General features: G+C 45.5%; 1 protein-coding gene across 1 annotated transcript; it reads left to right on the top strand.

Moving 5' to 3' along the window:
• The first annotated feature begins 6,356 nt into the window (after nucleotides 1-6,356).
• Nucleotides 6,357-8,834, top strand: golt1a (golgi transport 1A). The gene is made up of 5 exons (XM_030375059.1): nucleotides 6,357-6,467; nucleotides 6,690-6,781; nucleotides 7,822-8,000; nucleotides 8,480-8,543; nucleotides 8,722-8,834. Exons 1-5 carry the CDS (start codon nucleotides 6,443-6,445, stop codon nucleotides 8,761-8,763), a joined length of 402 nt encoding a protein of 133 aa, XP_030230919.1. The 5' UTR covers nucleotides 6,357-6,442; the 3' UTR covers nucleotides 8,764-8,834.
• Nucleotides 8,835-25,777: the final 16,943 nt, after the last annotated feature.

The raw sequence follows: 25,777 nt of genomic DNA, 5'->3' as shown, positions 1-25,777 counted from the left end.
GACCACCACTAGCTAGTGGAAATTACATTTGTGTCTAGTACAGTGATATATTTGTATATGTTAGGCTATATATTGAGATGGCAGTGTGCGAAATACCCGTCAATATTCGGGGATGCCCTCATCCCCAGATTGTTCTCGATATGCCGTAGCCAGCTCGGCCATAACATTACAATATTTCATGGATGCAAGCAAGCCAAGACAATCAATCTATATCTATAGCCTACATGACAACACACGCACACACGCACACACGTTAAACACACTGGTAAAGCAATAGGAGCCTGCATTGGCTAAAGTTGTTGGGATGCACGTTATTTTATAACAGGGAGGGGCAAAGTTGTGCATTACAATGCAAACACGACAATAATTGGCACCGTTCTTGCGCACTCAGAAGAACATGAACTGAATAAATGCCAGGTATATAGCATATCGGAGACGGGCACACAATCAGTGCATTTGCAAATGAGAGCCTGCAGTATGATCGTTCTTGTGACATTATTTAACCATCCATCTACAGCTAATACGATCAGACAGATACCACATATAAGCCCACAATAAGCCCAACATCACCACGGCAGGTGCGCTCTCTCTCGCACATTCACACAATCACTCCAACTTATCCAACTCCAAGGCAAAGCTGTTTCACTAAAACCACAAACAACCACAACTAACCAGCCTACATATCCACAACAATGCACAACAATCAGTTCTATACATTGCGTCTATCTTCTGTTTCGCGCACATGGCTAATTTGCATACATGCACAGGACTGTCGGCTCCGCTTGTCAAAAAAATAGAACGTATTTGTGAATAAATGCTTTGAATTCTGAATACTGGACTTGGTGAGCTTGGTGAGTTGGCTATGGGACGTGCACTTTTACCGCGCCATTCTAGGGCCGGATTGTGGCCTTCTTGGCTTTCCATAGGTTTCCTCCTACTGCATAAAGCAAAGTGTCTCTCCCACGGAGGTTGGTCCTTACAGATACCCGTAGTTCTGACTTTAAAGTCAGAATTCTGACTTTTTTCTCAGAATTCTGAGATTAAAGTCAGAATTCTGACATTAATCTCAGAATTCTGAGATTAAAGTCAGAATTCTGACATTAATCTCAGAATTCTGAGAAAAAAGTCAGAATTCTGAGATTAAAGTCAGAATTCTGACTTTTTATCTCAGAATTCTGAGATTAATGTCAGAATTCTGACTTTATTCTCAGAATTCTGAGAATAAAGTCAGAACTTAATTTTTTTTTACATGTGTGGCCCTAATCCTCTTCCGTAGGTATTACCGAGTATAAACGGTATAAACTTTGAAACTAGGTCAACCGCCACACAAGCATCGGTTTTTAGACCCTTCTCGTCCTTCAGTTGCCGCCAACGTTCGAAAGCAGCGCCTAGGATTATTCTTGATTTCAGTTTTTCTCTTTCAGCGTTTTTATTATCAATTACTCTCTGAAAAAGAGTTTTCCTTCTCTTTGCTGGTGGTGGTGGTGGTGGTGGGGATGGTGGCGTCTTGTCTGCCATGGAAATTGTCTTCTACTGCTAGGTCCAAATGTGGATTAACTAGTTCCAGTAGCTACCGCAGGATAACAACAAACAGGAGCTTGCTCTGGGTCACGAGCTCTGGGTCACGAGTACTGCACGAAGGGGTCGCGCGCGGGGCGCGGGGGAGGGGGAGTGCAGTACGACCGTTTGATTGACGTACTTACTGTCCAATGCAACTCGGTGGCAATGGAAATGATTGGCTGGAGTTTTTCGAGCCCTGCCCGTTCCACAGATGATTGACTTGTTTAATTTTCATGTCAGTACTTCTAACTCAGTGGCTGTAAGCGGGTTATGATAAGGATTTCAAGTAATTTTGCAAAAATGGCCAAAAAAGCAAATCACCTATACAACCTTTAATGAATTCGCTCAGCCGTCTCTTATGGAGGGAAAAGAAGACCACATTCCTCCTTGATGATCATGTGGATTCAGACAGAGAGGGGGGGAAGATCAGGGTGTTTTGTGTTCAGCTTTAAAATGTAATTAGATTGTGTCGATAATAAAAAAAAGAAGTGTATGGGAAATACAACCAATCACGTTTAACGCTGTTCTCTCTGAAGAAAAATAAACACATACAAATAAAACCCAGCTCAAGTAGGATCAATGTGTGGGAAACAGGGCATTAGTGTGGTAGTTGGAGGAATAGTATATCGGCTTTCTCTATTCATTCCGGTACTTTGATGCTTTTCCTTAAATGTTAAATGGCCGACTGCATTACTCTTGTCTTCGCTTTATACAGACTGCCTTATAAGTGGATGAAAAAGTACACATGTTCCTTACTCAAGTTCAGATACTTTTAATAATAATATAATAATTTACTCAAAAATATAAAAGTGGCCCTCTGACATTTTCACCGGCTGTTTATATGCAAAGCTAGCTGAACCTCATGTCATATTAAAGGTTGGATAGGTGATTTGCTTTTTTGGCCATTTTTGCAAAATTACTTGAAATCCTTATCATAACCCGCTTACAGCCACTGAGTTAGAAGTACTGACATGAAAATTAAACAAGTCAATCATCTGTGGAACGGGCAGGGCTCGAAAAACTCCAGCCAATCATTTCCATTGCCACCGAGTTGCATTGGACAGTAAGTACGTCAATCAAACGGTCGTACTGCACTCCCCCTCCCCCGCGCCCCGCGCGCGACCCCTTCGTGCAGTACTCGTGACCCAGAGCTCGTGACCCAGAGCAAGCTCCTGTTTGTTGTTATCCTGCGGTAGCTACTGGAACTAGTTAATCCACATTTGGACCTAGCAGTAGAAGACAATTTCCATGGCAGACAAGACGCCACCATCCCCACCACCACCACCACCACCAGCAAAGAGAAGGAAAACTCTTTTTCAGAGAGTAATTGATAATAAAAACGCTGAAAGAGAAAAACTGAAATCAAGAATAATCCTAGGCGCTGCTTTCGAACGTTGGCGGCAACTGAAGGACGAGAAGGGTCTAAAAACCGATGCTTGTGTTGCGGTTGACCTAGTTTCAAAGTTTATACCGTTTATACTCGGTAATACCGGTGTGGAGACGAGTGTATTACTCGGTGTGAAAATGTCCACACCGCGGCAACCCTAGTGAAAACCAGGACTTCCAATACAATTATATGAAACAAACATACATTTTCTAAAAATAGTAATGATTTATGTGACCGTTTAATGTTTATAACATCTGGTCCAACCATAGCAGCGAGAACGTATTCTCAGCAGGGGGTGCTGGGAAAAAAAAACCCAGCCTGCACTAGACTCGCAACTCGTTACATTGATAAAAAAAGATGTATAGCAGCGCAGCTCAATTACACCAGTGCATGCATGCGCGCACAGTTGAAAATCGATCGTTCACATCCAGCTGCTCACATAACAAGTTTAGCGCACCACCGCTACCCTCACACTTTTTCATATAACCTTTTTTCAGCACTAGGTCATATGAGCATTAAATAAATGCTGCGTCTCAAAATGCCTTGGACAGCAGCGAGGATGACTCGCTTTGCCACGGGCCGAAACAGTTCGGAGCGACCACAGCCAGAGCGAACACAGCGGGGCAGAGGAGTGTCAGGAATAGTCTTTGGTGTACGCATCAGTAGGCTACGGCCTATTTGCACTACTGTTTAGTGGCAATGCAGTGTTTTATTCGATGCCTTTTAATTTTCGTATATTATTTCAATGAATACAATTTATTTATTCATAAAAAACGGATCTGGTCTTCAAATCTTTTTTCCAAATATAGGTCGTCTTACAATGGGGTTTGTGTTTATATTCGGACCAATACGGTACAGCGGGCGCTCACATGACGTTAAGCATTTCCTGGTGCATAATGTGACGCTTCAGAACCTAAAATCCCGTTTCTCCCCGTTGACACGACAACACATAACCGGCGTTTTCAGAAATCTCCACTTTGGCCGGAGTTTTTAGAAATGATCGTTTTCTGTGATAAGACAGGGCCTCGGACAGGGGGTGTTGCAGCACCCCCAGCACTCCTACTTCCCGCGGTACTGGGTGCAACTTACAGCTGAATGTAGTGCCATGTTGTTAAACGAAAACCTAGGCTAGCCTGGCTCGCTCTCGCGCATCTCTGTTCGCGCTCGTGCATGATTGCGCGTCCAGGTACTTGGAATGGGTGGAGTCAGAGTCAGCGTTGAAGGAGAGGGGGTAGGACCATTTGAGTTGTGTATTTTCAAAATCTGCTGGCGTTTCGCAAATCACCTACCCAACCTTTAATATATAATTGGAAGACTGTTGAGGTTAAACAATTACAATTTTTATAAAATAAACAATATTCTGAAAATACTTGACCTCAATCGGCAATTCAGTTTTGAATGTCAGCAACCAAACTCAAAACACTACATGAAAACACAATTATGTCAGTGTTTTGATACCTGTAGAATGTTGGGAATTACATAAAGAATATGGATTTTTTTTCCAATAAAATAATCTGGTGTGTATTTTAATCACTGTGCACTATAGAATGATCAATAATAAAAGTTAATGATCAACACCACGCTTGCGGTTCTTCTGTGCTAAACCGGTCTTGGTGATTAAATCCAGACCAATCTGTTTAGCTCAACGTTAGAATGACATCGCCAGATCAATTCAAATGTTAGTAGTGGAGAACCTCTCAGTTCATCTTCCACTTCCAAGGGGCGTTGTCGACGGCTACAAACCAAATGCCTCTGGACCCAATTGGATTGGTAGAAAACCAATTAGAGCAACAAATGAACAGATTTTCAACCTAAGGTTTATTCAATATAAGATATTTGAGTTGTGGTTAAGTATGACAGGATTGTAAGGCTGTAGTGATTCACATTTCGAATTTGCTCAGCGATTCACTCTGGCGACGAGCAATATACTCCCCGATCTCCCTGGCCCAGAACATTAACCAATCACATAAGTGTATCTGTATCTGATATAGACAGCTGTGGGTGTCAGATTGACTCGGCTGCCAGATCGACTCGGGGTCCTAGATGCGCAATAATGACGCACTTCCTGTAAACGCTCTTTTAAATGCGCATGCACGTTTCATTCATTCCCATGTTATTCCCAAGTATTAATGATCGCCTTTTGTTTTCTAATCTATGAATAATAATCTAATGCACAAATTATTGTTGCCTATACTTGAGTAATATATTAAAAAAAAATCGGTTAACTTAACTCCATTCACTGAACGGGGCGATCCACTTTATTTCCAGCGCTCCCAACACAGAGTCAAAACAGCGACCCACACGCAGACACTTACGTTCTCCTCCTTCTGAATAAGAGTCCCTAACAGGAACTGGGGATTATGCATTCATTAGTGCTTTTAGACGTGTTTCCAATGGCTTTGTTTGTGCGGGCTGCGTTCAATGAAATCAAAACCAAAACGGATTGAGCCTTCGTTTTATGTCCATGATTGAGCCCCTTTTATAGTCAACCCTTCCGGGTTTTGTCCGTTGGCTTGTGTCGATACGTCAAGTGTCGATACGTCATCTGTAAGCGCAGGACCCCGAGTCGATATGGCAGCCGAGTCAATCTGGTACCCACACAGGCTGAAACCAATTAGAGCACCGGATACGGCAAGAGTCTTATCAATTGGCTAGATCCGCTGGTCTGGATACCTCGCCCCTATACATCTGATTGGTCGTAGTGTTATCCAATTGCGTGCACTGATATTTTCAAATGCAAGCTTGGTGCCGCCCCTTTAACTCAAAATACATCTTTCTTTTCCAGGAAAGACTTCAGTGCAGTTCTTTGAGTTCATTTCTCAAAGAAAATGATAACTTCAAGTCTTGAAGAGTCACGGCCAAGGCCGAGTCGAAAGACAGCTGTTCGCAAGCAGCAGCAGCAATTATTGTTTACCTCTAACACTTAGCTGTTACGGGTTGTTCGCCACATGTTTAGGAGCCACAGTGTCAAACAGAGCTTCAGGGAGCTATCAGGAGAGTCAAGCCCTCTGGCTTAGAGCTGTTCTCCTGTTCAGAGGTTACATGGCCTTTGGGTTCCTCTGCTGGATGGGATGGTAGGACTGTACAAGGTGAGACCACAAGAGGGGAAGCATGACACAATGCATGCAGCTTAACATTGATTATACCAAGGCCAGCATTAAATTGTGCAGGCAAGAAATGCATTGGGCATGAATAAACTACCGCCTTGCTTCAGAAGGTTTTTTTTATCAGTATTCTTGGATGTTTTCCCTGTCTATTGTGTTGAAGGCCTTTGCCCCCGCACAGCAGGGTCATCCTTGGACGTGTCAGGGGATATCTCCAGCTTATCTGTTCCTGCTATGACTTACTGGTTAATGTTCACTCGGCTGCCATGAATCAAGGTTCAAAGGTCACTTTAAAAAGAGGGGAACGCCGATTTCTCAGGGCTGAATGTGAAAGCAGAACAGGTGACAGGTAAAGAGACAGAGTAAGGATATATGCAAGGCAAGAGAGCTTATGATGGAGGTCACACAATTTCAGAGTAAGTGTTTTTTATAATTTAGAATACCCTCTAATACGACTCACATATTTTGCCCATAACCAGCAGCAATACATTTGCAATGAGATGATGTTTGGGATTATTGTTAGAAGCTGCTGTTATATAGAGGTGAAACTTCATCAATGCATTTGAACCACAAGGTATTACAATAGCGAACTGTTTTACGTCTAACCACGGTAATCTTTATTTCATTTTTTTTTTCAGAGATTGGCATTGGCCTTACAGGGTTTGGAATGTTTTTTGTCCTTTTTGGTGTAATGCTGTACTTTGACTCAGTCTTGTTGGCATTTGGAAATGTAAGTCATGTTTTTTAATCAGCAACAAACTCACAATCCTTTCATATGTAGACATGTAACCTTCCAATGTGAATCAGTCCATTCCGAAATGTTTCTTAATCATTTCAATTGGATTTAAATCTAGAAACAAATCAAGAATGGAAAGTAGTTTTTTTTTACTTCATCTATTGTGATAACAAAATAATTTCATATATGCCTGAACATGATGCACTGACTGCTTAATTCATAATAAAAGTATTAGTTAGCTGGCCAAATTGTACAATATTTACTTCAGTAAAGCAAGTGGGAATCAGTAAACATTCACTTTACTTTTTTCTTGTAGAATTTTTACAGGAATCGCAATCATATTCCTGTATATACATGTGTAAAGTCATCATCTATTGCCGTATGAGGTGACACTACAGGGATTGAACCATGGCCCACTGATTAAAGCGTGGCATTACGGTATTATCAATGTTACAAACTGGGAGAGGGCGGGGACGTTCCTGGGAGAAAATCCCAAGCGCCACAGTCAGTGATATGCTCTCCGTCACCCAGCAGTGGTGGTTCCACCAGAGAAATCAGGCGGGGCTGACATTTATGATAATATGCTCATAATCATTGAGTGGGAGAGGAAGCTGCCTCTGTCTCTCCGCCCTTCACTACATTAGTTGTTATTTGCAACAGACTCGCAATTCAGCTCACTGGTGTGTGAGGCAACGTACTATTTTATTCTGGTCGGTGCTAGTGATGCCGCTGAACCAACTGCAACTGACCTCTGGAAAGTGAGGTCCAAGAAAGCACCTGCAGTTATTGCTGATTGCCATAGGTGGCGCCAAAGAGAACCAAATAGTAACCTCAGAGAATAGCACTTTAATAATGTTTCTGTGTTGTGAGCATGTTACTATTGACAAAATTACCCAAGTAACAATAATTGGGGTCTAGATCGATTGTATAATTGATCATCCACTCATACCAAAACAACAAACATTCAATAGATATTACTCCCCCCCTCCCCCCACCTCCTGAGCATGATGTCCTGTACCGTGTTGCTCTGTCAGATCCTCTTCCTGGCTGGGTTGGTCTTCATCATCGGCCCCAGGAGGACCGCCCATTTCTTCTTCCAGAGGCAGAAGTTTAGGGCATCTTCCTTCTTTCTCGGGGGCGTGGCTCTGGTCCTGCTCCGTTGGCCAATCATTGGCATGCTTGTGGAGAGTTATGGCTTTGTTCTTTTGTTCAGGTAAGTTCATCAGGCATGATGAAATGAACACTTTGTCATGTCATTTAGTCATAAGTCTCTAGAGGGTGTGAAACGAACCATTAACAAACCGTAAATATATATATATAAGTGCTCCACCTACCAGCCTAGGCAGTTGACTGGGCCAACTGGTGGGCGGATTAGACATCATACATCATGCCACTGGGTGGACACCACCTGAGTCGATTTTGACATAGGTTGTAATGGCTTATCATAATCACACATGGTGGTCAAATAGCGGTCCTTTAACATAGAACCAATGTTTTGTTAATGATAAGTTCATTAACTAACAGCTTAAAAATGGCTTATAAGTTAACCTTCTTTAAAGTGTTAGAAAAGTACAAGCTCAATTAGTATACAGTATCAAAGTAAAGTCCCTCTATCATAATATTTGGGTTAGTGCTTGGTTAAAACAGTGAGCAGATCATTGTTGTAACATTTTGCTGTTTCTATCCCCATAGGTCATTCTTTCCAATGGTTTTTGGATTTGTGTTCTCAATAATAAATAATCCATTCCTTGATGCGGTGGGTAAAATGTAACCCTGAACTATGGTGCTGCTATACCAATCTCTAGAAATAATGTTTTATTCAACTACTTACCTCTGAAACGTATTAAATTTACCAAATTTGAAGCTCTCCCAATACAGTTTTAAGTGTCACATTGATCTAATGATCCTGACTCCTTTCTGTTCTTTTCTTCCAGTTGTTCAAAAAACTGTTCGGAAGCAACACCTCTATGGTTTGAATGAGGGAAAAAAAATGTATTTGTATTATTATAGAAATGAGTTGTATTTATTATTAAATATGTATGTAATCTATTTGCCTTTTCCTTCTAAGCAGCAGTGATGTTCAAATAGTGTATTTGCTAGTGAATGAATGAAGCAAGCCTGTGGCTTACTCACAAACATCTTTACCCAAAGTAGTTTCTTCTGTCATGATTATCTTGATCAACAAGATTTACCATATTACCTTTGAAATGGATTGTCGAGCGGAAGCAAAGCAAGGCAAGGCAAGGCAACTTTATTTATGTAGCACTTTTCATACACAAGGCAGACTGAAAGTGCTTCACATATAAACATTGTCATACAATAAAATAAAATAATAGATAAGTAAAAGAAAACATATGCAAAGAAATGAGTAAAATAAAAGTGCAATGTATTTAAGATCAGAACAACAGTCTCTCTGGTACCCACATCGGGACTCCAACCCGACCTGAAGGAATTTGGTACCCACGTCGGGACTCCAACCCGACCTAAAGGAACTTGATACTTTCTCTGGGACTCCAACCCGGATTCTAGTCAATTTCTATTCTTTACCCAGATTCTAGGACTCTAAACCAGACACACGTCGGAACTCTAACCACGAACCAATGGCCTTATTCTGGGACTCCAACCCAGGCAGACGTCCGGACTCTCACCCAGAAAGAACTCAGGTCTTTCTCTGGGACCCCAACCCGACCTAAGGAACTTGGTCCTTTCTCTGAGACTCCAACCCAGATTCTAGGACTCTAACCCAGAGAGAACTTGGGTCTCAAACCCTTATCCTTTCTCTCTGGTATCAGATCATCTATCTTTCTGGTAAAAATAGAAAATAAAGGGAAAGTTAATAAGGCATTTTAGTAAGTAAAAGAAAACATATGCAAAGAAATGAGTAAAATAGAAAATGCAATGTATTTAAGATCAGATCAACAGTCTCTCTGGTACCCACGTCGGGACTCCAACCCGACCTAAAGGAACTTGGTACCCACGTCGGGACACCAACCCGACCTAAAGGAACTTGGTACTTTCTCTGGGACTCCAACACAGACTCTATTCTAGGACTCTAACCCAGGCCCCGTTCACACGAAGCCGAAACGGGCGAAACCGTTACGGTTTCGATCTATCCGGTTTAGAAGTATCTCCGTAAAGACGAAGCCAAGCGAAACCGGGTAGATCTGTAGAAACGCTGTAGTACACATTCCAGGCCCATAAGGCGCGCCTCTTCTGGTACAGAAATCCAGAAGAAATGAAATAAGAAGAAGAGGCGAGCATGCGCATAAAGGCTGCCCTTATGCGCATGCTCGCATGTGATTTCTGAGACTCCGCGGGCTTAAGAGCCATTGGCTAGGAGGTCGAGGGGTGGGGCGATGACGTCATGGTTTGCGGTTTCAGTCGGTTTCAGGCGTACACACGAATCCAAAACGAAACCGGGTAGATTTGAAACCACCTCCGAGGGTGGTTTCAGAAGTTTGCGGTTTCGGTCAGCGGATTCGCCGGCTTCGTGTGTACGGAAGGCCGAACCGTACAAGACCTTTGCGGTTTCGCCATGAAATCGGCTTCGTGTGAACGGGGCCCCAGACACACGTCGGCCCTCTAACCACAAACCAAAGGCCTTATTCTGGGACTCCAACCCAGACAGACGTCGGGACTCTAACCCAGACAGAACTCGGGTCTTTCTCTGGTGCCGCTTTCACACCAAAAAGAACCGAGAGCCAGTTCCGGGCTGGTGCTAGGGCCAGTTCCAAACTGGTTCCAGCCTTACCCCAGTTAAGAACCGGTTGGTTTCACACCGGCCAGAGCCAGCCATGGAGCCGGCGTGAGCAACGTCATGACGTCACTGCAAACGTCTCGGCTAGTGAGCTTGGACAGAAGTATACGGCCGACATCTTTCTTTATTCTGGGTGGAAATAGTAACATAGTTACGCCATCAAATGCGTTTATGGAAACATTTTTAGCGAGAAATGTGCATTTTACTTTCATAATGTTCGCTCGGAGAATGTGAAGGATGTTTGGTTTGATAGTTATGACGAAGAGGGAACGCTCCGTTCACTTGCATGGACATGGACTCATCTAGCTGCGTTGGCGCGTTGACGCGTTGAACCACCACACAATAGGCGCGCAGAAGAACCCTCGCGCCAGTTTCAAACACAACAACAATTTCGTCTTCGATTCAATCCGTGTATGGTTCGTTCTTTGAATATTCCGATTTAAAACAAAATCAGAAAAAAACAAAAAAGAACCATACACGGATTCACGTCCATTGTTTACTTCGGTGTTTTAAAAAATGCCGGTCTTCGTTGGTCTTCCTGTTTATGAAGGTACGGATAACTCCGCCCCCTGCCCCCGGCGTAAAAGCGGTTCTAGTTCTAGCCCAGCTCTAAAGTGGGGCCAGAGTTGAACCGGTTTTTAGGGGCCGGAGCCGGTTCTTTGGCGGTGTGAAACCAAAGCCCTGGCCCTAGCTCCGAACTGGCCCGGAACCGGCCCCGATTTTGCGGCGGTGTGAAAGGGGCACCATGGGACTCCAACCCGACCGAAAGGAACTTGGTCCTTTCTCTGGGACTCCAACCCAGATTCTAGGACTCTAACCAAGACAGAACTTGGGTAGGGACAGGTTCTCTCTGGTATCAGATCATGTATCTTTCTGGTAAAAATAGAAAATAAAGGGAAAGTTGACAAAAAAAAAAAAAAGCTGACAAAAACTTCTGTTGTGCTCAAGCAAAACACTTCATCCTAGTCCGTCTGAAAGATTAACAGTAAATGTCATCCCTGGGTCACTTCGAAATTACATTTTTAACATCATCCACCACTTGCATAAAATAACACGTACCTTAGCAGCTTAGATGACTTACGTTAAACAATGCAAAGACGTTGATTCAAACAACATGCAAGCTGCGTGGTTTCAGGGATAGCAGTGGCCATATGAATCCCAATGGCAACGATAGAAAATGTTGACATTGACCCCTGATATACTGATGTATCGTAACATATTGTTACACTGTAAAGGTAGTGCTGTTTCTAGAACAGTCAATATGGGACCAACACGTTGGACGACATGAACAACCTATTCTTTGCTTTAGGTTGAGAACACGTTGCAATGCAGCCTGTGCACTAGCAAAGAACGTTAGTAAAGAACGTTGACTCCCAGACTTGACTGTATATCAATTTGTTCATAGTTGTCTTCTTTCTTGAACCTAGATCCCATTGTAAAGGGAGGGCCATGAATTTACTATACGTCTATGTGAATGATACTGTAATGTATTCAAGCATTTCTATGTCACATAACAAAATCTTTTACAATTTGCATTGAATGCATATCAATAAATAAACACCACTCAAAATGTTAAATCCATGATTACAGTAAAATACTGAAAAATCTTTGTGCACCACACTGTCCCGTGTAATCACCAGTGGAGATTAGGGGGGATAGAGAAGCTATAAAGCAATCCTCAGCCACTGGATGGTTTGGAGCAGCCCTGACACACAGAGCAGCCAGTCCCTGCACACAGGTGAGACCATGATTATTTATGAATGTTCAACTCATCACAGCCTTCACAGCATGCTCTTGTTACGTATTTTAAGAACATAAGCTGCCTCCACATAGCCTCTAGGAAGCAGATTCAAACACACAAGCTGTATTACCCTCACAGAACCACTAGGAAGCAGATTGAAACACAAGCTGTATTACCCTCACAGAACCACTAGGAAGCAGGACCAAATATATAAGCCGTAAATACTATACATAGCCACAAGGGGAGCAGGACCTTACCCAGTGTTTCCCCTACCATTGTTCAGGCCTGGCGGGCCGCCAGGCCAACGAGCGCCCCCGCCAGGCCAACAACAGGCCAAAAAAAAAAAATGAAAAAAAAAAAAAAATGAAAAAATGAAAAAAAAAAAAAAAAATGAAAAAATGAAAAAAAAATAAAATAATGCGGTGTCGCGCGTGCGCAGATTATGCCCCATCATAACGGACAATCTGACAGCATTAAATTATATCATCATTAGCATGTCACTGTCACACTAAATTTGTACCGGCTGACAAATTTGTACCGGGCGCGTCATCAATACGTAATCCATTCCAAACCTGCCCGGCAACAGATGATCAGATGATTAGAACCTTTCGAATGACGTGAAAGGTTCACGAACATTCGCGAACCTTCTATCTAGCGATCCGTTATCTGTATTGCGCTATTTCGTCATTGACCTGCTTTAAACACTCAGTTTATTTGCTAAATTTGATTAAACAATGAAATACAATACAAATATGAAGTAAAAACAAGTGTTATCTAGCGATTCGTTTTCTGTATTATGTTATTTCGTCTTTGGCAACATGAGCGCAAATCTTTTTTGAAACCCGCTTTAAACACTCAGTTTACTAGCTAAATTTGATTAAAAAATGAAATACAATACAAATATAAAGTAAAAACAAGTGTTATCTAGCGATCCGTTAACTGTACTATGTTATTTCGTCTTTGGCAACATGAGCGCGAATGTTTTTTGAAACCTGCCCGGCAACGGACGACGCGATCATCTGTTGCAGGCAGGTTTGGAATGGATTACATATGGATGACGCGCCCGGTACAAATTTGGCAGCCGGTACAAATTTAGTGTGACAGCACCACCAAAAATTGTATTGTAAATAAAATTAGTTTATTGTTAATAACGTGTTTATTGAATCATTATCAACTTGTGATGGCTAAGCAAGTGTTTTACATGGAAATAACCAACAAATACTCTAGCATCCCGTGAAAAATGTATAAAAAAATCACACTATCAGCTCTTACCACCGGCCCTAAAAAAAATTCTAGGGGAAACACTGTTACCGAAGGCTGCAATAGCTGCTCCATCCACAGGCATGGCAGCATAGACATCTTAAGGTGCGGCCACACCAAACGCGTTACCCGCGTACCTCGCGTATAAAATCGTCAATTTTTCCATAGGGAACCATTGGTTTACGCGCGTATGAGACGCGTACACGCGTTACATGCGCTAAAGCAACATTTTACCTGCGTTAGCCGCGTATGAGGCGCGTATATTTACGCGCGTACATTTACGCGCGTACATATACGCGCGTACGCGAGGAGTTCAAAAAATGTAACATTTTACGCTCATACGCATGACGATTAGCCGCGTTGCCCAATCAGCGTTGAGCTTGACCCGACGTCACTGGCAGAGAGTAGTGAGCTTGGACAGAAGCATACGGCCGACATCTTTCTTTATTCTGTGTGGAAAATAGTAACATAGTTACGCCATTAAATGCTTTTATGGAAACATTTTTAGCGAGAAATGTGCATTTTACTTTCATAATGTTCGCTCGGTGAATGTGAAGGATGTTTGGTTTGATAGTTATGACGAAGAGGGAACGCTCCGTTCACTTGCATGGACAGAGTCTCTGGTTACTAAGCAACCTCAACGTCTTGGCGGACTATATATCTGCTGATCAACACTACGAATGCTGGAAACACACCAGACACACCATGTGAAGTTATTTAACCCGATTATTGTTATTTATATCCGAAAATATTTAATCTAACCCGATCTAAACTCTATCACCCAAACACGGCGGCGTTTGGGTTTCCTACCTCGGACTCCAGCGCAGCCACGGCCGACAACTTTCTTTATTCTGGGTGGAAATAGTAACATAGTTACGCCATTAAATGCGTTTATGGAAACATTTTTAGCGAGAAATGTGCATTTTACTTTCGTAATGTTCGCTCGGTGAATGTGAAGGATGTTTGGTTTGATAGTTATGACGAAGAGGGAACGCTCCGTTCACTTGCATGGACATGGACTCATCTAGGAGCGTAGGCGCGTTAGGAGCGTATGCGTAGGACCATTTTTGACACAAAATGGTCAAGCAACATTTTAGCTGCGTTCCGCGCGTAAATCTTTACGCGGGTACGCGTCTGGTGTGTTCGTACCTTTATATGATAGACGGAGCATCGAATGCTACCGCCTACTGGCGCTGACGAGACGCGGGGCCGCCATCTTGGAGTGGTCATCCGCTCCACTCAGTCCAATCCGTTTGGCTGGAGCAATGAACTGTCAAGCGCATTTAATTAATCATGCCTCACTGAATACCACTGATTTTCATGCGGTTTTTTGTCATACGTGTAGCTATGATAAAGGCCACATGGTTTGGCGTGTTTTATTATTCAATACCAATTATACCAATGTACGGTAATGTTAAATCTTGCTTGTGAAAAGTAATCCCCCGATTCCTATTGTGGATGGTCCGCCGATTTGAGCAGGAATACGCTGAACAACAGCCCGGCATCCTGTTTCTGCTGCTGTTGCTGCTCCCGGTTGACCACTCCAAGATGGCGGCCGTATTTCTCGCGTCCCAGCAGCCAATGCTCCGTCTATCTATAAGATGTTTATGCATGGCAGCACCTCAGACAAGTGAGGAAGCCGAGGCTAATACGTCACGCCGGCTCCGCCCACTGCTGTGGGCCGCGTGGATTTGAAACAAAACAGAACGCCAAAACGCCACCAGTAAACAAGTTAGAAACTCTCGGCAGCTCATAAGGATAGGGTTAATATAGCTTTGGTCAGCTGGGAGTCGCTCAGCACGTGCTCATTACGCTTCCACCTCCTTTTGCTCCGTAGTTTACCATACCGAAATACTTTGACAAATAAAGTAACTGTTAAAAGCTATCCTGGATTTGACCACTTTCCTTGAAGAACTCAGCACTCTTCATTGTGGCATGAATTGCTCCAGGGATTTTGAACGATTCATTAAAAATATAAATCTCTCAACAGGTAATGAGTATATTGCGGGTTTTCCAGATGATTTACAGAACAGTGTGTAACTGTGTTCATCAGGTCTGTTAACAGCCCCCCTTAGCCTGTAGCCTCAGGGCAGTGCATTGTTTAGATGGAACTGCGTTATCAAGTTCAAGTTCAAGTGTTTTTATTTGTCACATACAATAATTTGTTATTGTATTATTATACAGTTCATTGGGGGAACTGAATGCCACAGGCCACCACCACCTCACACATGAATGAGGAGTTCATTCTTTCGGGTGAAAATCGATCTGTGCTGTTTAAAGGAGGATCCATTTTAACGTTACCGTCGGTTTTATAAGATCTGTGTTTAAAACAGGAGAGAATAAGACACTCCTTTAATCATGAACTCTTTTGGATGTCAAAATATGTGGATGTATTGTGCAGAATGTGTAGGATGTGACCCTTCCCCCTCATTGTTTGAATAAGGATTCGATCCTGGGCTGTTGGCAGTAGAAATACTTCTAACCTTTCAACCAAGTCTGGTTCCCTGGGAAGCCCACATGCAGCAGGGAATCACTTCTCACACCCAGGTTGGGTTCCTGCAGCTTCCCAAGAGCAGTCAGACTCAACTCCTGCTGCCCACAAAATATTTTCGTAAGCTTTGTGTTACAACGTAAGAGAAGAGGGGGCCTCTGAGGCCTGTTTCAGGTAGCTGGTTTAACATACTCTGAGTTTAATCCTGCGCTCTGAGTTGGTTGACTCAGAGTTCAGGGTTGAAAAGCAACTCTGGGTTTTCGGTTTCAGAACAGGTGATCAGAGTTGGGTTAATCAACTCTGAGTATGTTCACTCTGGGTTGAGGGCGTGCCTGTTGACTATGAAGAGCCATCATCAATGGATCTCTGATAACATGATCAAACATGGACCAAAAGCGTAGATCCACTTACTTTTCCCCCACGGAATTGGAAATTCTAATGAACGTGTATGCCGAGCAGTTACCCATTTTAACAAAAAAAAGCAATACCGCCGCGGCAGCGAGAGCGCGAGAGAAAGCTTGGCAGGAAATAGCTGAACAAGTCAATGCGTGAGTCAAATAAATTAGTAAAATAAAATAAAATAAGAGGAAAGTTTAATATCTTCCACTTATTCAATATGTAAATTGTGTGTGTGTGTGTGTGTGTGTGTGTGTGTGTGTGTGTGTGTGTGTGTGTGTGTGTGTGTGTGTGTGTGTGTGTGTGTGTGTGTGTGTCAATTTACGCAACCCCGAGTTGCCCCACGAGGACTTGGCAGCAAATAGTACAAAAATATAGTTTAAACAGGTAAACTAATGTTTAATTGAAATCAAATCAATTGTGCTGTTTTGCCTGCTCTACCTAATTTAACAGCTATGTTCAACATGTATTATATATTTGTATACTATATTTGAGCAGTAAATGTAAGTAGTACATTTCCCAGCCACCCCAACACTGCCAATATTTAATAGGATTTAGATATATCAGAAGGCTACACCTAGAAAAAATGCATTATAAATATATATGTGTCTTCAAAATAGCGCTTACTGAATATTAGGGTAACATTTTCCTCCATGTTAGCAAATCGAAAAAATGCAGAGGCCTGGCAGACTGGAGGGGGTCCACCACCTGCAGCCCTCACAGAGGCTGAGGAGATGGCCCCAAGCCAACAGAGTATGCGTCCTGGGCATCCCTGGGGGGAGCTCCTCTGATCCCCCCCACCCCCCAGGATAGAAGTGCCTTTACAGTATAAGAGGTTGGTTATTCAAAATAATTAAATATGTACACGCAACCCAGCGCGTTGCAAATTAGATGGGGCAATATTCTGGCTCAAGTAATAATTGCACTGTCTAATCATCTTCTTCCAGTTACTGATGGCGTCATCGCCCTACTTGAACCAGATGCCCTCACCAACCTCCATGCAATTGTAACAATTCAAAAGATGCAAAAGGATGCTTTGGAGATCCAAATTTTGGAACATAAGTTATAGGTGGGTGAGGTGCAAACTGGGATAATGTTCCCTGCTCTAAAAATATACCCAATATAAATTACTTTTTTTTTTTTGTGCTTTCAAGAAATAAAAAAATCCTCATAATAAGTAGATTTCTCTTTATTAGAACACGGGCTGTGGTGGGACAAGTTATTTTGTTGAACAGTTCACTCAAAGGGTTTTACTTCAGTGAACAATGCAGACGATTATGCTGAGCATGTGCATGTAGAGAAGAACAGCATCTGGTTAAAAGCAGTAGGCCTACCAGGGTCTTTTCTGCCTTGCATTCTTAAAATTAGTTTCTTGACTTGCAGCAGTTATAGGTCCGTGGTTAGTCAGCTACTCTGATCATGGGAAAGCCACAACGTTGAAGTGACTGTAGAGAGCGGGTGGGATGCACGGGGCGGATCATTCTGCACATGCGTTAATTGCGATAAAAAATTAAAAAATAAACTTAAAGCATGCCCCCGGTGCGTTTGACAGTTAACATGGGGGCTGAGAAGGTGGTCTAAATAAATGATAGATTGCGCTGAAAAACGATAGCGCTCGTGAAGAAAATTATCAGGAATGTCAAGGGGTAGAATGTCGAGCGGTCTTAGGATCAGCACAAAAGGCAGTGGTGCAGCAAAAATTCATTTTATTTACATTTTCCAAAGCATATACACAGAGCATGGCCTAGCTTCTGCCTTCTAGCTCCCCCCTTATCAGGACTGACACGGCTCCCTTATATGGGCTGACCCGAGATTGGTGCATACCAATCCCTCAAATATCAGCGGGGGTGTTTACATATCAAATCAACAAAATATGCACCAAAACTGGTCAAAACAAACGTATCTTAAATGAATTAAACTACAACACCTTATTTAATATTTGTGCGTCTATACCCGCCACTACTTACAAATTATATATTCCAAAAAAGATAATTGATTTGGCGGAGACGCCACGGCGCCACTCGCACACGCCCCGCACCATATAGCTGTCCCCAGTCGGGCGCGCGCTTCCTAGAAGCCGCAGGGAACGCACAGCTGACCACGGCGGTGAGCAGTTCTACTTTTTTAACACTCCATAAACAAACCCGCCCCACGATCGCATCAAACACCAAACCCCAAACAAATATGCAGACACTATGCAGAAACTTGATTACGGGTTACACGGGTTATATGGGTTAAATGCCCGGTGCAGCCTCAATACAGACGCGTGAGGACGTGCCAATAGCAGCGTCATCACACACCCCCCTACTTAAGCTTGAACCTCCTCGTAGAGGCGGGACAAGAAGTCGGCAGTCACATTGTCTCTTCCAGCCTTGTACTGGACAGTGAACTTATACGGCTGCAAAGACAGATACCACTGCGTAATCCGGGCGTTACGGTCCCTCATGCGATGCATCCATTGCAGTGGCCGGTGGTCAGTCTCTAGCACAAACTCTTTCCCCATCAAGTAGTACTTCAGAGTGTCCAGTGCCCACTTGATGGCCAGACACTCCTTCTCTACCGTGGAATACCTGGTCTCTCTGGGGAAGAGTTTGCGACTGATGTATAGGATCGGCCTCCACTGGTCTCCCTCCCCCTGCAACAAGACGGCCCCGAGCCCCAGTCCTGAGGCATCCGTCTGGACAATGAAGGGTAGGTCAAAGTTGGGGCTCTGCAAAACTGGACTGTGACACAGGCTGCCCTTCAGGTCCTCAAAAGCCTGTTCACACTCCTCTGTCCAAACCAGCTTGTTGGCGCTCGATTTGCGAGTGAGGTTGGTCAGCACCGCAGCCCTAGCAGAAAAGTTGGGTATGAACCGCCGGTACCACCCCACCAAGCCCAGGAAGGAACGCACTCCCTTCTTGGTTGTGGGTGGCGGGCAGCCTTGGACGGCCTCCACCTTGTTCACCTGAGGTTTAATGTTACCGCCTCCAAGAACATACCCCAGGTAGCAAACCTCAGGTCTGGCCAGCTGGCACTTGCTGGCATTGACCACCAGCCCGGCAGCCTTGATCCTCTGGAACACATCAGCCAGGTGGGTCAAATGTTCATCCCATGATGAGCTGTGGATGATCACATCATCGATGTAGGCAGTGGCGTAGCTTTCAGCCCCCCTCAGCACCTGGTCCATCATGCGCTGGAAGGTCGCCGCCGCTCCATGTAACCCGAACGGCATGGTGGTGAAGTGAAATAGCCCGGTTGGAGCCCTGAAGGCGGTCAGCTCCTGGGCCTCAGGCGTTAGCGGCACCTGCCAGTATCCTTTGCACAGGTCCAGTGTGCTAAGATACTGTGCCTTGCCGAGCCGTTCCACCAACTCATCCACCCTCGGCATAGGGGAAGGGTCGAAGGCAGAGATGGCGTTGAGCTTCCTGAAGTCCACACAGAAGGGCAGCCCCCCGTCCTTCTTTGGGAGGAGCACCACAGGGCTGCACCATTCGCTTCGTGATGGCACAATAACGCCCATCTCCAGCATTGACTGGACCTCCTGCTTCAATGCAGGAATCAGCCTTGCAGGGGCCCTCAGTGAAGTCTGGCGGATTGGCCCTGGCGACGTCAGCTTAATGCTGTGGTGTATCAATGTCGTCCGTCCGGGCTCCTCCCGGAACAGACCCCCAGGGACAACCTGCAGGAGCTCCCTCTGCCGCTGGTTGGAAAGGTGCTCCACAGAGGGACGTGAGGCCTCGCCTCCGGCGGTGGGGAAGTACTGCTCCTTCAGTTCCTCCTCCTCGTCCACTCTGCGGGCCCACATCAGGTCACTGGTGGCTCCCGGTCTGGATATCCACTCCTTGAGCAGGTTAATGTGGAACACCTGCTTCGGCTTCCGTCGATCCGGCATGGCGACCTCATAGGTCACCGGGCCCATCTTGCGCAACACTTCAAAGGGACCCTGCCACTTAGCGAGCAGGCTGCTCTCTGAAGAAGGGAGCAGTAGGAGCACCTTTTGGCCGGGGTTGAAGGTACGACTGCGGGCTGTCCTGTCGTACCAGGTCTTTTGGCCCGCCTGGGCCTGCGCCAGGTTGTCGTGGGCCAGACTGCTCAGCTCCTCCAACTTGTCTCTCATTTTGAGTACGTAGTCCACGATGTTGGTCGGTGGCTGAGAACCCTCTCCCATCCAGGCCTCTCTCAGGATATCCAGGGGTCCCCTCACCTGGCGTCCGTAGAGCAGCTCGAAGGGAGAGTAGCCGGTGGACGCTTGCGGGTCTTCTCTGTAAGCAAAGAGAAGATAGGGCAGCCACTGGTCCCAATTATCTCCCGTGTCGCTCACATATTTCCGCAACATTGCCTTGAGCGTTTGGTTGAAGCGCTCAACCATTCCGTCAGTCTGAGGGTGGTAGGGCGTAGTTCTAATGCCCCTGATCCCTAACAGTGAGTACACTTGCTTCATGAACCCAGAATTGAAGTTGGTGCCCTGATCTGTTATGATCTCTCTAGGGATCCCCACCCGTGAAAATAGCTGCATTAGACTATTCGCTACCTGTCTAGACTTGGTGTTTCTCAAGGGGAAAGTCTCAGGATAGCGAGTAGCATAGTCGCATATTACCAAGATGTACCTGTGGCCAGCCCTACTCCTGTCAAGGGGGCCTACAACATCCATAGCAATCCTAGTGAAGGGGACATCGATGATGGGGAGGCTAATTAGGGGTGCCTTCATGCCTCTTCTTGAACGGGAAGTGAGCTGGCAGGTCGGGCAGGATTTACAAAAAGCTACAACCTCCTGGTATACACCAGGCCAATAAAACCGGGTAGCAATCCTGTCCAGGGTTTTCTGTTGCCCTAAGTGGCCTGACCAGGGAATACTGTGAGCTAGGTTCAGTACCTTAGCACGCAGTAGCTTAGGAACTACCAGTTGCTCTCCCTCAGCACTTATACGCATCAGCCTTCCCTCTCTCAACACAAAGCACTCTTTTCCACACACTGCCGCCCTAGAAACATCCTCCTCGTTCCTCACTCTCTTGAAGTGGGCACTCAATGTGGCGTCATCTCTCTGCACCTGCCCAAAGTCCGTAACCTCCACCACACTCACATCAAGTGGTGGTAGGGGTAGCTGTTCCTGTACTCGAGTTCCTAAAACTTAACTGACTTGGGTTTCCTATCCTTCCCCCCTGAGCAACCTACAGGAAAGGGTAACTCCTGCCACGAAGCTACATCCGTGGCGTTAGCCTTAGCTTGAGCTCTAGTTACCACACAACTGCTCTCTTGGGGTAAGTGACGCTGCAATAACTCTGCCAACACAGGCACGTCCTGTCCTAGCACCACAGGGTAAGGACAGTTATCCATCATGCCGACATTCAGCAAGTAAGACTGACCTTCAATCTCCACCTGTACGTCAGCTGTCTGGTGCTCACTCTCGTCACCGTGTATACAACGTACCTTGACGCTCCCCAGTCCCACTAACCCCTCTGTACCCAGACATGCTCTTCGGACAAATGTCTGGCTACTGCCTGAATCTATTAGGGCTTTCCACACCTTCCCCCCGATTCTGACGGGCACTATAGCATCCCTAGAGCTAGGGGTTGCCTTAGTAGAACCATTGTGTAACATAATCTGGCATCTCTAGTGGGCGCTAAAGGGCACTCTGGTTTGATATGGCCAGGCTGTCCGCAGTTATGGCAGATTATTTTATACCTAGGCTTACTGGGCTGATTGGGCTGCTGGGGCTTACTATTAGGGCTACTAAGTCCCCTGAACTCACGACCACCACCCCCAGACTTACCAGACGGCTTCCGGTCAAAGTCCCGCTGGGCGTCTTGGCTGCGTCGGTTCATTGTCTATTGGTTCCCGCCTTGGTAACCTTTCCTGTGTTGGCGCGCAGCGATGAAAGCCTCCGCCAGTTCAGCAGCTTGCTTCGAGGACTGTGGGTTATGTTCTTTAACCCACACCCTCAGTTCCGGGCTCAGTATGCGGAGAAACTGCTCCAGAATGATTATATCTCCGATCTGCTCTTTAGTCTTCTCCGCGGGGCAAATCCACTTTTGGTAGAGGTCGGTGAGCCTTGATTGAAGTTCCCTCGCCGTCTCATCCTCCAGGAAGCCCATGGAGCGGAACCTGTGACGATAGGCCTCTGGGTCAATTTCATACTTTGTCAAGATGGCTTGTTTCACCTTGGCATAGTCTCTGGTGTCCAGTATGTCCATTGCCACATAAGCAGCACGGGCCTTCCCTGACAACAGGGGTACAAGATACAGTGCCCAACTTTCCACTGGCCACTGGTTTGCGAGAGCAATCCTCTCAAACGTGGTTAAATAATGTTCAATGTCCTCATCTTCCGCGTTTGGGGTCATCTTCGGTGGACTCCATCTGAACGGCGCCGGAGGGAGATAGGGCCTTGGAGTATCCGAGAGAGGGCTGGATGAACGTGACCTTACGTCCGGCCGGGGTATGCTGCTGGCGGGACGCGACGTCCTCGGCGATGAGCCCGGATGAGGATTTTGCAACGGAGCAAAGTCGGGCGCGCGGTGCGCGTCTTCCTCTTCTTCTCGGGACCGACGATCCTGGCTTCCGGTGCCCACCAGTGTTTGCAGTTGTTGGAACTGTTGCTGTAGTGATCGCCATCTTTGATTCTCTAGCTGCGCCTCCCGCTCCTCTCTGGTTTGCTGGGCCTGGAAGAAGGATCTTATTGCAGACTCGATCCGGCATATTCGGTCCTCTGGGGGGGCTGAATGTGGCCTGGGCTGGGTGTCCCCAACCGAAGCTGAAGAGGGTGCCGCCGGGGCGGCTGACGTTGCAACCGTGTTGGTTGCTCTCTGCGCCGTAGCAGAGCCTTTCCACGTCCGTTGGGACATTCTGCGCTTGAGTGCCGACTCTAGCGGACCACTGGATCCCACCAATGCCACCAAATGTCAAGGGGTAGAATGTCGAGCGGTCTTAGGATCAGCACAAAAGGCAGTGGTGCAGCAAAAATTCCTTTTATTTACATTTTCCAAAGCATATACACAGAGCATGGCCTAGCTTCTGCCTTCTAGCTCCCCCCTTATCAGGACTGACACGGCTCCCTTATATGGGCTGACCCGAGATTGGTGCATACCAATCCCTCAAATATCACCGGGGGTGTTTACATATCAAATCAACAAAATATGCACCAAAACTGGTCAAAACAAACGTATCTTAAATGAATTAAACTACAACACCTTATTTAATATTTGTGCGTCTATACCCGCCACTACTTACAAATTATATATTCCAAAAAAGATAATTGATTTGGCGGAGACGCCACGGCGCCACTAGCACACGCCCCGCACCATATAGCTGTCCCCAGTCGGGCGCGCGCTTCCTAGAAGCTGCAGGGAACGCACAGCTGACCACGGCGGTGAGCAGTTCTACTTTTTTAACACTCCATAAACAAACCCGCCCCACGATCGCATCAAACACCAAACCCCAAACAAATATGCAGACACTATGCAGAAACTTGATTACGGGTTATACGGGTTATATGGGTTAAATGCCCGGTGCGGCCTCAATACGGACGCGTGAGGACGCGCCAATAGCCGCGTCATCACAAGGAAAATAAAGTATATCCAACCGGGGTCTGAATAATCGTTCCTCACGGAGATTCCTTCTGAGGATCAGGGCTGAACGATCTATCGTTTTCGACCGAAAATCGCGATCTCAGGCATTATGATGCAATTATTTTGATGCTGATGAGCCATTGAAGCAAGTTTACTTAAGAAAGAGGGCTCCCTTTTTATTTGACTTTTTGGTTGTTGTTTCTTAGGTACTTGAATAAACAGTCTTGCATTTGAAATCCGTTGCCAGCAGTTTTCATTATTGCATTACCTTAAAGGGACTCTTACCTTTGTTGCATTTTTACACTTTTTTTGGATAAGGTTAAATTGGTATTAATAAGGTAATAACACTCTAATATGCAAGACAGACCAACCAGGAGTAAAAACAAACAATTATTTTACTCTCATAATATTTAGTGAAAACTTCAACCAATAAAATTCTTCGGACCGAATGACCTTATTGGCCGACAGACCTGTCTGTTTGCTGCATGGATATATAAGGGGTGTGTTCGAAACCGCGTACTTGCTTACTACTCCTACTAACTATGACGTCAAATTGAGTAAGCGAGAACTTAGTAAGCGAGTTTAGGTAAGCGAGTAGTATCCGAATGTCTTCTACTTCCGGAAAGATTTTGAGTAAGCATCGCTAGCTTACTAGACGTACTCAACTGCCCCAGAATGCACTGCGTCTATTCAAAAGAACAGTGGAAGCAATGGGGCTAAACGGGGAGCCGCAGCAGCAGTGCTTTTAATAATTGTTTAATAATTGTTTTAACATTTCACCGCAAATCCTTAGGTTGAAGGTGTACTGTGACGTTAAATGTGACGTTTATATATTTATTTCTAATATTTATTAACGGCGCCCGGCCGGTAGGTTATTGACACGTCATTTGATTCACGTCATCTGAGGTGGTTAAGTAAGGACGGTCTTCTGAACGTCGATTACTCAAATGGATTACTCAATCATTATTTAAGGATTCCAGAAGTAAGCCAAATATTTAGTAGGTAGTAAGCAGTAAGCAAGTAGGCGGTTTCGAACACACCCAAGGTTTTCCGTCTGCTTCTTGTGGCGCATTCGGGCCCGCGTCATCAAGGCGCGTCCTCAACTAGAGGGTTTGTTTTGATTCCACGGCAGACAGTAGCGAGTAGCGACCGTAGCGACTGACGATGGCAGACCAAAGTGGTCCACGGCGTACTGAAACTGCACCATTCAGTCCGATTAGGGGACTCATCTCGGACTCAGACTCACAGAGTTACCCTCCTCTGGAGCCTCAGGAAGACCTCCAGACTGTTGGCCACCAACTGCACCATTCAGTCCGACAAGGGGACCCGATTCGGCCTCAGAAGCCAAGTGGTCCCGCTCCCCTGGATGATTCTCAGGACCTCCAGACCGTTGGCAACCAACCGCACCACTCAGTCCGATTAGGGGACCCGTTTCGGACTCAGACGCGAAGTTGTCCCGCTACTCTGGAGCTCCGGGAAGACCTCCAGACCGTTGGCACCCAACCGCACCACTCAGTCCGATTACGGGACCCATTTCGGACTCAGACGCGACGTTGTCCCGCTACTCTGGAGCTACAGGAAGACCTCCAGACCGTTGGCAGCCAACCGCACCACTCAGTCCGATTACGGGACCCATTTCGGACTCAGACGCGACGTTGTCCCGCTACTCTGGAGCTACAGGAAGACCTCCAGACCCTTGGCACCCAACCGCACCATTCAGTCCGATTAGGGGACCCATTTCGGCCTCAGACGCTACGTTGTCCCGCTACTCTGTTTGTAATGCTCATACACCTTTCTTATA

Source organism: Gadus morhua, chromosome 13 (genome assembly GCF_902167405.1).
Source record: "Gadus morhua chromosome 13, gadMor3.0, whole genome shotgun sequence".
Lineage (NCBI taxonomy): Eukaryota > Metazoa > Chordata > Actinopteri > Gadiformes > Gadidae > Gadus > Gadus morhua.
This window is presented reverse-complemented; position numbering and strand designations above follow the sequence as displayed.

Bases quoted from the DNA above. Each gene is read 5' to 3' on its own strand.
- golt1a (XM_030375059.1), top strand. From the start codon at position 6,443: ATGATGGAGGTCACACAATTTCAGA. The intron at 8,001-8,479 runs GTAAGTTCATCA...CTATCCCCATAG, and splicing joins GGCTTTGTTCTTTTGTTCAG to GTCATTCTTTCCAATGGTTT. The intron at 8,544-8,721 runs GTGGGTAAAATG...CTTTTCTTCCAG, and splicing joins ATAATCCATTCCTTGATGCG to TTGTTCAAAAAACTGTTCGG.